At 48.4% G+C, this 13,762-nt stretch overlaps 1 protein-coding gene across 1 annotated transcript in view; it reads right to left on the bottom strand.

The window, feature by feature from the left end:
• Positions 1-7,117: 7,117 nt before the first annotated feature.
• Positions 7,118-13,762, bottom strand: part of LOC134019541 (kinesin heavy chain-like) — a 13,827-nt gene continuing 7,182 nt past the window's right edge. Inside the window, exons 11-23 of the mRNA XM_062460501.1 lie at positions 13,706-13,754; positions 13,428-13,526; positions 13,191-13,300; positions 12,285-12,386; positions 12,028-12,088; positions 11,319-11,390; positions 10,995-11,099; positions 10,399-10,615; positions 9,964-10,123; positions 9,630-9,706; positions 9,506-9,533; positions 9,242-9,327; positions 7,118-9,153 (exon numbers count right to left, since the gene is read on the bottom strand). Coding sequence (XP_062316485.1) covers positions 9,249-9,327; positions 9,506-9,533; positions 9,630-9,706; positions 9,964-10,123; positions 10,399-10,615; positions 10,995-11,099; positions 11,319-11,390; positions 12,028-12,088; positions 12,285-12,386; positions 13,191-13,300; positions 13,428-13,526; positions 13,706-13,754 — 1,159 coding nt within the window. The 3' untranslated portion in view covers positions 7,118-9,153; positions 9,242-9,248. The remainder of the gene's footprint in view (positions 9,154-9,241; positions 9,328-9,505; positions 9,534-9,629; positions 9,707-9,963; positions 10,124-10,398; positions 10,616-10,994; positions 11,100-11,318; positions 11,391-12,027; positions 12,089-12,284; positions 12,387-13,190; positions 13,301-13,427; positions 13,527-13,705; positions 13,755-13,762) is intronic.

Below are 13,762 nucleotides of genomic sequence, written 5' to 3'. Positions count from 1 at the left end.
GACCCGAGTGAGTGTCTGGCTACAGTGAGGGAAAAGACGGGAAGAGGAAGTAGAAAGAAGGAGGAAGAGAGACGGAGAGGGAGTCAGAAAAGAGGGGACGACAGGGCAACAGATAGCAGGACCGCACACCCCAACTCTCGAGTCTGGCCTTGCCAAGTGAGAGGAGAGCAGCAGCTGCATCAACAAGCCAGTCAACACTGCAGCCACAAACGAAAAGAAATCAGCCAGCAAGGTCAGCATTGATGGTGTTTGAATATTGTCCTGCTCCATCTCCTCTTCCTCTCAGTATTTATATCCTGCTGCCTCTCAGACAGACAAACACTCTGGGGCCATAACAGACAGCAGCAGCTGCCCAGGACGTGAGAGGAGGAGAACAAGAGGAGAGCTGGAGGAAGAAGCAGAGAGGACTCTATCACTGGCAGGAGTGAGATGAAAGAACAAAAACCTGGCGGGAAGAAGATGAGAACGGCAGAAAATAGGAAAAGGCATCCTATCTTTCCAAATGCATGTTCTGTAGTGAGGGAGTTGTATAACAGCACCCTCTAGTGGGCTCATGGGAATACAGACAAGGGACATTCAGCCAAATCAGAATACTAAATAACTTATAACAGCAACAACTTTGTCAAAACATTAAACGCTGTTACATAGGCTGTATATGACGATTTATTAAGGGGAGAGTGGAGCTCAGTGGTGGAGCTCAGAACTGCAGATCAAGAGGTTGCAGGTCACCATGCATGTAGGCTACTGTTTTCTTTGGATAAAAGCATCTATAAATTAAAACATTATTACATTATTATTTACAACCTACCTTATATTTGCCATATTTGCCATCATTTCTGACCAATGTTATATTGGCTATGTTGCCAGCCTGGTGCTATAGGCTTCAATCAAGAGGGAAATACCTCACTGTGTAATCAAGGTATATGGGCATTTGTCAGTCACTTCAAGTGTGACCGAATGGGATCTTGTTGTAGGCCCTAAGTGTGGCCAATGGATATAAACTAACCTCTACAAAGTCTATACAGAACTGGACAACATATGTCAAAGTTATTAAACTGATATGCCATCCCCCAAAAAACAATCTCTCTATGCAGTTTAAGAAGAAGCCTATCCAAAAGACAAACCGTATCGATTTCTGTCGGGATTCATGATCTTCGGTATGCTGTCAGGTCCATCCAGAGGAAAACACTGTGAATGTATCCTCATCAAATCCAGTTTTAAAAATGCTGAAGCAGGTAGCTACTATAAGGTGATAAACCAGAACTGAAGGTCTGATTGTTCTGGTTTCTAGATGGTAGTAGACTAAAGTCACCGTGGAATACCATGCGTCTTCACAGGTGTCGGAGTGTCACAGGTCCCCGCATAGGTCCTCCGTGACGACTGCGCTGACAGGTCCTGTTGTTCGGGTCAGTCCCGCCGCCACCCTTCTGGTGCCACTCCGTCTCTGATGTCCTTCTCGGTGTTCGTGGGACTTTGCTGCGCGGTCATCCTGGGATGCAATAACTTTTTTTTTAGTAACGAACTAAGTCAGCTGCTTTAAATTCCTATAGGCCTGTAACTTTTAGAAAACTATACAATGCAGCTTTTTGAAACGGATTGGAAGCGGATGTGAGTGTGTGGTGGGAATATTTATTTCAGTGACTCCGTTTATTTTTAGAGGATTTGTCTATTAACCTTTGTCAACCCATTCTACTGCAAAGAAAATACATGTCGACCCCCCTCAAAACAAACAAACTAAACATACATCCGTTTGTTTCCATAATTAGGTCCAGAGACCCCGATAACTAAGCAAACTAAACCTGTGTTCTTAAAAGGAATAAACAATCAGAAAGTAGTTTGTGTAGCCTATCATTCTAATGACATGCGACATTTCCGACCTCATACAGTAGGCCTAAGACTCAAGAATACTTCACATTCCTGGTCTGTTTATATCATGCTTTTCCTTTCTCGTGGGAACCGTCTCAAGCAGCATAACTGCATTACCATATTATTCATTTATTGGTAGTGAATGCATTCCAGCAATTGACTCTGACACCGTTGTTTTCATTAGGCAATTCTGACGGGCGACTGAGTTTTAGTCATTGCAGTGTGCAATTCTACGGATGACCTAACACAAAGAGTTTGAGAAGTGCATACTGTAGGCCTATGCACATATGGTTGTTCATTGTGGCCTACAAGTAAATGAAATAAACCAAGTCGGTAAAGTGTAATTTGAAGTCAAAAGTCATGAGTGGATAGACTTCCGGATAGAATTAGAATGTAGCAGGACATCGAAGAAGTTAATTGTGATGTAACATCGACATATTATTAATGTGTTCTTAAAATTGTCTATCATCTCAGATGGGGACGTGGCCTGGGCTGCGTCAAGATGTTTCTATTTTTTTTTGTGTTGGCAGATTTCTATAAAGAGTTTATAATCTATTTATAAACAATTTGTTTACTTGTATTTTTGCAACTATTTTAGAGAATATATTTTTAGGAGAAATGGAGGAAACACTGACTATGAACGACCCCGAGCTGAGCGAGCTCATGTCCACTCCGTACGAGACCCCCTACTCTGTAGAGGTGGTGTTGAGGAAAGTGGAAACCGCCGAGATGGACAGAGCCCGACGAGTAAGCCAATCACCGATCTGATCATGTCTACTCTGAAAACATGTAGAGAAGCAGATAGACGTTTAATTAAGATCTCAAAGTTGTATAAACTAATAGCGGCTTTCAACAAGATAAGGTTTTTTCATAAGGCGGTGTCAAATGAGACGATGTTTAGATGCCATGGGTCTTAGTCTTTTATTCTTAAAACATCGTTTTCAAAAATGTCCAGGATAAGCAACCTCTGTTCACTCATCTATTCCCGTACTTCCCTCCCTGCCTCTTCCCCAGGACATAGGGGCACGCCTGCAGGTGATCCTGACCAGCGTGAACGTGGCTCTGTACCGCATGACAATGTCCAAGGCTGCAGAGGTACAGCAAGAAGAACAGCAATTGAGTGTAAAGGAGCAACAGAAGAAGAGAGGCCAGCTGCTCATGACCTTGAAGGATTTCCTACAGTCCAGCGTGGACAAAGAGAAGAACCTGGAAGAGACTCTACAGTGGCTTAAAGACATAAGTATGCTGCTGTGTGTTTGTGCGTGTGTCTGTATCTATCTGGTCATGTGTGCACACTGGGTTTAAATGATTCACCCAAAAGACCATGTTATGTTATATTGGTGAGTATGTACGTCTGTATTCTGCCCATATCAACTCATTTCAAAGGCACCATCAATATCATTACTTCTATCTGATGTTCTCTGTGGTTCTACAGATAATGAGCTGCTGGAGGTAGAAGAGGAGAAGGAGGAGGTGGAGAGCGTCACAGAAGAGTGGGTGGAGGAGATGCAGAGGAAGATTCAGAGCTCCATGTCTGACATCCAGGGCTGCATCGTGCACCTGCACCAGCTCTGCGGCCTGTTATTTGACCTGGACACCAAGAAGAAGAAAAAGAAGGAAGGAGGTAGAGTCAAGCTATGTTCAGGAACAGCACCTGCAACGACATGTTCGTTTGTTAACATCTGTTCTGTTCTAAATCTTTCCCTAAGATTTCCCATGTAGATCTTTTCCCATTTCGAAAGGCGTTGAAGACAGAGTGCAATGTTATTTAGATTTGTCATGGCATTGCTTACAACTTAGCAGCTGTCAACTTTACTATCTGAGCCTACTTTGATGGCCAGTAAACAGACCCACACAAGCACATATAGTCACGTGGTCCAAAATGATTCCGGAAGGCTGTCACTCTAACCTCACCAGGCATCAACAAGGGTGGTGTTTGGCGGTGGTGGCGTGAGTCCAAGGTGGATGCGAGGACCATCCTGAAGATCCAAGAGCAGCAACCTCCCTCTGTTGAGAAGCTGCTGGAAGACCCAACCCAGGGGATGATGTCTGCTTTTGACCTGGGCTTGATGCTGGGCGATATGGCCAAGTTCCTATCCTGCAACAAGACAATGAGCATGGCCTTCCGCTTTGCCCAGATGGGTCTCACTAACCTCAGTGAGGCGCTGCAGGAGAGGACCCGGGTATCCAACCAGTCACAGGTACTGGAGAAATGCTCATATATGTGTCTGAGATGATGGTGATTCCTTAATCAATAACCCTTGCCCCATGACTCCACCGTCTACCCCTTTTGATCCCCTGTTTCCCCCCCAGGCTGAGCTGGATGCCCTGAAAGCTATGGATGCCCAGACCCACCTGACCCAAGTACAGGCAGAACTGCAGGGGATGAAGAAGCGTGTGGCCATGCTGGAGGGGGAGAACCAGGGGCTGAAGGAGAAGAACAACACCCACGTGTCCCGGATCCACCAGATCCAGGAGGCCCACCGGAAGCCAAGTCCCCCGATAGTGGTGGAGCAGCTGGTGGAGATTCCCATGCCCGTGTCCCTCTGTCCGGAGATTAGCGGCCCCACCCCTTCCTCAGCCAGGTCTAAGCCTCCCAAACGACGAGCTCCACCCAAGAAGCAGGACAGAGTTACGGAGGCTCCGGTGGTGTCTGAACCGGAGAGGCCTGACACGTCCTCGGGGGTCCTTGAGTCCCAGCCTGTGATCCCAGACTACTATCAGGAAGTGGCTACTGATGACCCGGTGAGCGTATCTGACCAGGAGGACAGGCCTGAGCCCATGCCAGAGGACTTGGACATTCTGGAGGCCACGGAGACAAAGACCAGTAGTGACCTGCTGTCCGACTTCCAGTCCTCCATTTTCACCATCGTAGATGCTTCCCTGAACTTGAAGCCCGGTGATGCAGTGGGGGGCATGGAGCTGGAGGAAGACAAGATCAACAAAGCCATGAAGCTTTACATCACTCTCCAGAAGACCATCAAAGACTCCTTTAGCCAGCTGAACACCAAACTCCATGGCATACTCACTGACCATGTACCGGATCAGGAGCTAGAGCACAGTGGATCCCGGGGCGAAACCTCCAAGTGTCCTGATGAGATGCCGAAGAAGGTCAACCAGAAGTACAACCAGAACATTGAGAGCATGGATTCTACCAGTCACCATCTTACAAGCAACAAGAGGCTGAAGTCAGCCTATTCAGAGGCCCCCCAAAAGAGTGGGAACCAGCTGTCAGACCCTGTGTCCGAGGTGACCGGTCATCTGAAGAACACTCACCACATGAGCAAGCAGCAGGCCTCCGAGTTGAGCATGCTCCTGTGTGACGACCCACAGAGCATGGAGATGATCTATGACAAGACAGAGCAGCGGTCAGACTCCTCACACGGCCTGGAGGAGGAGACTCAGGAAGAGCAACTCCCCCTCCGCCACCCTGCGCAACGGAGCCCTGCCAGAGCCCCGCCCCCCCAGCGACCACTAATGCCCTTGCCCAGGCAGAGCATCTCCCTGCCCAGGCAGGGCATTACACTGAGGGAGGACCTGCACAGGTACCGGGCCCAGATGGAGGAGGAGTCAGCGAGGATCGAGAGGACTGTGATGGCGAGAGCCCCCTATCATGTGGGTGTGGTCTCCCAAAAGACCAACCTGTGTTGGCTGAGGCAGGCTGTGGTGGGCGGGAACATCTCTCATGGGCTCTACTTATTGGCCAAAGACCTGATCACTCATGCCCGCTCCTTAGTCCTGGTCAGACTGGTTTGTTTGCTGCAAAGATACACGGCCTTCAAATCTCTACAGCAAGTCAAGTAGGTCACGTCTCAGACAACAACAGAATGAAGCCACACAAATGGCCGCTGTGTCCCTGAAACCCCTGTGTCTTCTCCCCCAGATACAATCTAAACATGCAGCTGCTGGCTGCCCGGGGTTTGAAGGATGGAAAGACAGTAAAAGACATGTACTGCTTTCTAACTCGCCTGGACAAGTATCAGAACCACATGCTGGCCCGCTGGAATGCCCGGCTGGCTAAAATAAACCAGGCCCGCAGAACCTGCCTGGCTCGCATGATCTACCTTTTTAAGGAGGTGAGAGAGAATAGGAAATGTCAGAGTAAGGGACGAGAGGTGAAGGGGATGGATTTAAACCCACTGTGTAGCTGTCTGGGGGTGAAGATCCAGATGGTTCTATTTCTGCTCTTCTGTAGATGAGTCAGGACTGTAACCTGCACCTGGTTCCCCCTGTATGCTGCCCCACTGAACCACAGCTCCACTTCCTGTCCGTTGAAATGCAACCACGCAGGATCGTCTCAGCATTCAGCCCCCGGCGCCGTCACAGACCATGCGGCTGGTCACCCTCTTCTAATCAGACAGTGACTGGTGGCTCCGGGGTCGGCCCTCTGAGTGGAGTCAGGTACACGCACACACACACACACACACCACTGAGGGCCGGGGTTGCGTACTGTAAATGTGAGACAGTCAGAGTGTTAATGTTCCCTGTCTCTCCTCCAGGGAGCTGGTGAGAGGCCAGCTGCCAGCTCTATGGAGCGGCAGCCTGACTATGAACAACATGCAGCTGGCCGGGAAGCAGCCCGCTGGCCCCGCCTACCTCCCCTGCATTCCCCGTCTGCTGGAGATGGACATCAATCACAGCCGCCAGGCCGCACTGTGTTCCTCTCTGGAGTGGTGAGGGTTAGGGTGGGTTAGGGTGGGTTAGGGTTAGGGTGGGTTAGGGTGGGTTAGGGTGGGTTAGGGTTAGGGTGGGTTAGGGTGACAGTCTAGTGGCCGAGTGTGGATATGCATGTACAACAAACCCTCACAGTCTGAATGTCATTATTTACAGTCGTATACCTCTTCCTGTCTGTCTGTCTGTCTGTCTGTCTGTCTGTCTGTCACCCTGGCTGCTTGTCTGCCTGTGTGTCTGTCTCAGGGTGGCTGAAGAACAGGAGCTGCTGGCAAGTGGAGACATATAGCCCTGGAAGTCTCTCCTGTTTCTTCTTAAGACCCCAGGCAATAAAAATGCTTGTCACTTGAATAGTTGTGAAATTGTCGAAGCCTTGCTCCCTTTCACCGTCTGGAAATGTATTATGTTGACTGCAGAAAGTTATCAAAGTACGCAGATGCAGCTCATCCATCTGTGAGGTTGCCATGTTGGCTAATGAGGAGCCAAAGAGGCGGCCAGTGCTTGTTTGTGTTCTTGTCCACTAGAGGGTGGACATGTGACAGGTCACCCGAGAAATGCAGGTTCTCACACTCACTTGGACAAGATTGTCTTTAATGAACATGTTTCTAGAAGGATTTTATTAACTGCAACTACGACACAATGGTTCACAAACATTATCGTATGTATGTACAGTACACAGAAAGATGCATGTTCCCTATGATACACGCGTCTCTAAGACTACTTCAACCCTCAGAAACAACTCACACCCGATAAACCACGATGATTCTCTTAGCAAAGTTATAATGTGCACCTTCTTCTCTTAATATTACTACATATGGTGCAATGATATACTTACAAGTTTAACAATATAATAATCACATACGTTTCACTGAAGCTAAAGTCAGACAGAAGGGGGTGAGGCTATAGTACATGTTTAAAGTGGTTACATGTGGTGGCCTCTAATTGAGGGACTTGCCATAGGTACTGATCAGGCAGGGAAGGATTGACATTTACTGGTTCAAGAGATGTTATAAGACTGTGACAATGATAACAACATCCCATCCATACACTATCAGGTCAGAGAGACACTGGGGGACCCATGAACACACTGATACCAATGAGATCCTGAGAAGCTGTAAGTACCAGACCTGGGATATTAGTGGGTGTGGATCTGGGGTGTGTTCAGGAAGGTGTAGTGTTCTACAAGGTTCCGTAATCAGTCAGGAAACAAAGCTGATCGTGATACCACTTGGTAGAGAGGCCTGTAGATCTGATCATCTGACTGTCTGAACACTCTGTTACCCTGCAACCTCCTGAACACACCCCTGGACCTGGTTTCAACTCTAGCCAATCTTGAAGGCCTGCCATTCAATACCTTAGGAAGGGATGCTTTTCTCTGTCCTGATTGGCTGATCAGGATCCCGAAAGAGAATACACAGCAGGACCTTGGGTAACAATACAGGCCTTCATTGATTGGCTATAGCCTTGGTGACCACATATCTGATTGGCTAACCTTGGTAGACCATCATTTTGAATGTTAATTGTGACTGTGAGGACCAGGCGTGTGTGAGTCATGGTCGAGATCACATGACACTGTTACTTACTGAGTGCTGTGTGACATGTCTGTCTTGAGTCGATGTCACAGAGAAGGTTCAAATGCAGTTTGGGCTCAGTGGTTCATCATATTGGACAGTGTCCTGTACCTGCTGCTCTCTATTCGAATCATCTACTAAACATGGGGTTGTGTTTTTAGGAAAGGATGATGCAGCAACTTCTGAGTTGACTCCATACGAGAGGTAGTAGGTACACGGGTACACATGTAGGACATGACATCATGTTCATGATGATCATGTGATCTCAGCTGTTGGCATGGCTCCGAAGACTCTGATAACGGGCGTGTCACCTGGCTTACAGTCAATGCTGAGCAGGCAGCTCTGTCTGTGTGATGACATCAGAGATGAGACAGCAGGGGGGATACAGACTGAGAATAACAACTATTATGATAATAATAATAATAATAATACTATTATGATCGTAACTCTACAGACCAACCTTCTGTTTGACACCACAGAGATGAGACTGCAGTGTGGTTTAGACCCAGGTTATATATATATGTTATACTATACATTGAACCTGGGTATAGACTACCGGCTGTTTTCCCTGATGACATCACAGAGATGAGACTGCTGTATGGTGAAGTTTATGCCAGTTTATAGCTAGTCATCAGGACACATGCAAAGATTTATGCTATGGCTAGTTAGCTGAGCAACATGCAGAGAGTGAGGAACTTTGTTATAAGCTGGCATAACATTTGAAAGATATGTGGCAGGGACGTAGTTATGAAAGCGCCATATCATCTTTGCAATGCCGTATAATGCCACAATAGAAGGCCGTGTACATACACAGAAACAGTGGCGGTCGAGACCTCTTCTAGAGTTGACTATTTACACTGTGAGTTCTAATCCCAGGGGGGAGGTGTGTGTGTGTGTTTTCTTAGTGTGTGTGTGTGTGTGTGTGTGTGTGTGTGTGTAGTGGGGGCTACAGGGCTGTGTGTGGTGCTGGCGGGGCTGTGAGATGAGGAGGGTGCATGCAGGTCCAGGGAGAGGGTGCAGATCCTCCAGTACAGTGGTAGGTCATCTGAGGAGCAAGAAGGACAGTAAACCTGAGACATACACAGACCTGTTGGACCTGGGCATGGCTGCAGTGGTGCGTGTGTTTTATTTACCATGGCACTAACTTGCTGCGGTCTCCTGCTGAATGATGTACAGTCTGTTAGGATCGTCCACCTCGCTGCCACACGTTGCATCACTTCTGTATACACAAACACTTTAATATAGGGTCTTCAACGACAAAAACACTTTAATACAGGGTCTTCAACCAAACAAATCCATTTAATATAGTCTTTTACGACAGGATTCACTTTAAATACGGAGTCCTCAACCTAAATCAGTCACACAGAAGACACAGTACTAACTTGTCATCAGCTCACCTGTTGTCATTGATATCTCTGGCATTTCCTGTTGATAAAGAAAACAAGAACAGCACAATTAAAACACATATATGGGTGTGGGTGTGTGTGGTGTGTGTGTTAGTAGGTGTGCTGAGCAACTTACCATTGTCTATGTTGAGTGGGTAGGATTCCAGTATGTCTGTGGGTCTGGCTGCTCTGTAGCCCAGCGCTGTGGAAACTCTGCTCAACACAGAACAAACACAACCCATTTAACCTGTCACCTCTCTGGCTTCTTCTGGAACACCACACCTTTCACTGATGCATCTATCCCACACCGGGGCTAAAGTCACATGAACACAAGTCAAAGAGCTCCCCCTCAACCACACCCTTCACCTCACTCCTGACAGTCAAACCCAGGTCAGGTGGGTAGAGGTGGTGGGGCTAGGGACCATGGAGGTGTCATGTATATATATATATGATATAACTGCAGGACTTACGTGTTGGTCTGGACGGAGCTGGGTACAGGGGAGGAGGGCTGTCCTGACAGGGAGCTCTGGAAGAGGGCGTTGCTGTATGTGTTGGAGGGCTCGTTGGGGCGCGTGTAGAAGGGGTTGGTGGGAGAGCAGACTGGAAGCTGCTTTGGTCTCACGGGCTTAGCTGAGGAGCACAGTCGGGTTCATTCATACAGGAGCATCATCACGCAACTCAAATGCCAGTGACAAACACACAGTTACTTGCTTAACAGAAGTAATAATATATTATGATAATATTAGTCCTATATTCAGCAGCTTTTGATTATTATTAACTCTAGTGCGTGGAAGTTTTGTTTGTCAGCCAAATACAAAAATCCATTCTGGTGTGATCACATGTTGTTGACCACATCAATCATTTCTCATAACTTGTATAAAGACCTACCATGGCCCTGGACCTACCGATCTGCGCGGCATGGGGGCGCCTCAGCGCGTTCTTGACCCTCATGGCGTCCTTGATGCGGTCGACCTCCTGCTGGTAGCGCCGGCGGTCGATCATGGCGCCCTCCTTGGCGTCCCTCAGTGCCGTCTCCAGGGCCTCAACTCTCTCAGCAGTAGACCGCAGACGCTTCTCCAGCTTTGGAAGCTCACAGCGCAGATCTGCATTGTCACGAACCAGCTAGAGAGAGGCAGAGGGAAGACAGAGAGGAACAGACAGACATACAGATGGACAGACGAATAAGCAAGCCGATAGAGTGGAGAGGTGAGGAGAGGAGAGAAACCCAGATACACACGTAACCAGAGAGAGAGAGGAGAGGTAAGAGGAGAAATAAGTGGGAAAATAAGTCAACAGAAGTGAGGAGAGGTGAGGACAGAAAAACAGACCAACAATTAAACCGATAGAGAGGAAAAGAGAGGAACAGACCGAACAGAGGAAGGAGTAAGCGCGCGCACCACAAGCAGAGTTAAAGGGAGTTAGGCTCCTGTCTTTCCCTCTCACACCTCCACACCTCCCCTGTCAGTATTCTTCCCAGGTGCCCCCTGGTCTGTGTTCTTACCTGTTTGTGAACCTTTGTAAGTTGGTCCAGGTTATTCTCAAGAAAGGAAATCTTCTGTTTCTGGGTGCAAGACCCCCCACTGTCATCAGGCTCCATTTCGGAACTCTGCAGAAGAGAGAGAGAGAGAGAGAGAGAGAGAGAGAGAGAGAGAGAGAGAGAGAGAGAGAGAGAGAGAGAGAGAGAGAGAGAGAGAGAGAGAGAGAGAGAGAGAGAGAGAGAGGGGGATGAAAAAGGAAGATAAAGCAAGACTCCGAAACAAGTAGTCAGGAGTCAGGACTCCTGGTTACAATATGTGTTTTTCACTTCTGTCTCTATATCACTCACTTTTTTAACCCGCGACGTGAGGTCTTGAACGAACAGCTTGCGCAGGTTGTGGAGGGTCTGGAGCTCGCGGGCCTGAGAGAGAGAGAGAGACACATAGAGAGAGAGAGAGAGAGAGAGAGAGAGAGAGAGAGAGAGAGAGAGATGAAGGAGTGATGAGAGAGATGAGTGATGGAAAAAGGGAGGTTATGTATGATTAGAATCAGCTAAGTTTACACAAACAAGGAATTTACTATGGCAGGAAGGTGCACTGGATAAACATAAAGAAGAAGGTGAAGGCGGGGGGGGGGGGGGTGATGACAAACTAAACCAGAGGAAGTGACAGAGCATGGGGAGTGTCGATGTTCTGTCTCACTCACTGTTAGATACATCTTTATCAAGTCGTGCACAGAGTCGATGAAGTCAAGGAAGTTTTATTTGCTTGCGCATGTAGCAAGGAGACAAGGTATGGTGGTACAAAGTTGTCTGCTGACCACTCTCCATGCAAGACCATTTATACAACACAGTAGGCTAACCAGCTGGCTTACTTAGTACAGATAGCTAAGCATGTTTATGGGTAAGGGTCAGCCTGTGTCAGCCTGTTTACGTAAGCCTAGTGTTACCTAGAGTTCATTTTGGGGGGTTCCCCTTTGTGCACGCAAGGAATACTGATTCATTTATACAGAATAAATACAGAATAAAGGTTTACATCCTTCATTTCTCTGCCACTCACCACAGTGTCCTCCAGACCTTTGAGGTCCTGTTTGGTCTGCTCATGACGCTCATGGAGAAAGCTGACAGGAAGAGGAAACGCATCATCAGAATAACCGCGATACAGGAGACGTGCTGACTTTATGAGCAGGTGTGATGTCGTGATGAACACATGTCTAACACACGTCTATCCTAGCTCTTCTCGAACCCGTCCCGGGGGGTGGGGGAGGGTGAAGGGGGCAGGTGGCAGGTGGCCTGGGAGCAGAGCCTGGTACTTACGACAGCTCCTCCAGACGCTCGCTCTTGGTGTTGTCCTGGCTCTTCAGACGGTCAAAGTCGGCGCACACCTGGGCCAGCTCCACCTCCAGCTTCAGGTTACGACTGGAGGACGGATGAGGGGGGCAGGGGAGAAGGTTAGGGAGAGTCAGACAGAGAGGGGTTACAAGGGGAAAGACAGACAGACAGAGAGGGTTTACAAGGGGAAAGACAGACAGACAGAGAGGGGTTACAAGGGGAAAGACAGACAGACAGAGAGGGGTTACAAGGGGAAAGACAGACAGACAGAGAGGGTTTACAAGGGGAAAGACAGACAGACAGAGAGGGTTTACAAGGGGAAAGACAGACAGACAGAGAGGGGTTACAAGGGGAAAGACAGACAGACAGAGAGGGTTTACAAGGGGAAAGACAGACAGACAAAGAGGGGTTACAAGGGGAAAGACAGACAGACAGAGAGGGGTTACAAGGGGAAAGACAGACAGACAGAGAGGGGTTACAAGGGGAAAGACAGACAGACAGACAGAGAGGGGTTACAAGGGGAAAGACAGTCAGACAGAGAGGGGTTACAAGGGGAAAGACAGACAGACAGAGAGGGTTTACAAGGGGAAAGACAGACAGACAGAGAGGGGTTACAAGGGGAAAGACAGACAGACAGAGAGGGGTTACAAGGGGAAAGACAGACAGACAGAGAGGGGTTACAAGGGGAAAGACAGACAGACAGAGAGGGGTTACAAGGGGAAAAACAGACAGACAGAGAGGGTTTACAAGGGGAAAGAGACAGACAGAGAATGTGAGAGGAACAGGCTTCCAGTACAACTCCAGTTTAATAACACAGAGAGAGAGAGAGAGATTGAGAGAGTGAAGGATAGAGGAAGAAGGCATGTGTAGAGAGAGAGTGTGTCCACTGACTCAGTGAGGTCGTCGATGACCCTCTGCTTCTCGTTGATCTCATCGCGCAGGCGCGCCAGCTGCTTGTGGTGGAGGCCACGGTGGGTCTCTCCCTGCTGGCGAGACCTCTCCTGCTCCAACAGAGCACAAACCCCCATCAGGACCTCATGCCATCCAGACAGGCCCGTCTCAATACCATCGTAAGCACACTTCACGGATCTAATGACTACATCAAAGGTGGCTAAAGCTCATGTTCACCTTGACGTTTCCGTCCTCCATCTCGCCCTTCTCCCCATCCTTCTCCTCGATCAGAGAGTTATCTGGTGAAGAGAGAGAGAGAGAGAGAGAGAGAGAGAGAGAGAGAGAGAGAGAGAGAGAGAGAGAGAGAGAGAGAGAGGGGGGGGGGGGGGGGGGGAGCAAGAGTGAACGAGAGAGACATTTGTAAAACGTTGTGTTTGTGTGAGTAAAGTACGTATCTGTATATGAATATGCGTGTATGTGTGTGTGTGCGTGCGTGCGTGTAACCTGGGTCCTGCAAGCTTGGCCAGCTCCTCGCTGAGGGAGTCGTGGCTCTCCTCCAGCAGTCTCTTCTT

The sequence above is a fragment of the Osmerus eperlanus genome, chromosome 4 (genome assembly GCF_963692335.1).
Source record: "Osmerus eperlanus chromosome 4, fOsmEpe2.1, whole genome shotgun sequence".
Taxonomy (NCBI): Eukaryota; Metazoa; Chordata; class Actinopteri; order Osmeriformes; family Osmeridae; genus Osmerus; species Osmerus eperlanus.
Note: the sequence above shows the minus strand (reverse complement) of the source record. Positions and strands in the feature narration are given on the sequence as shown.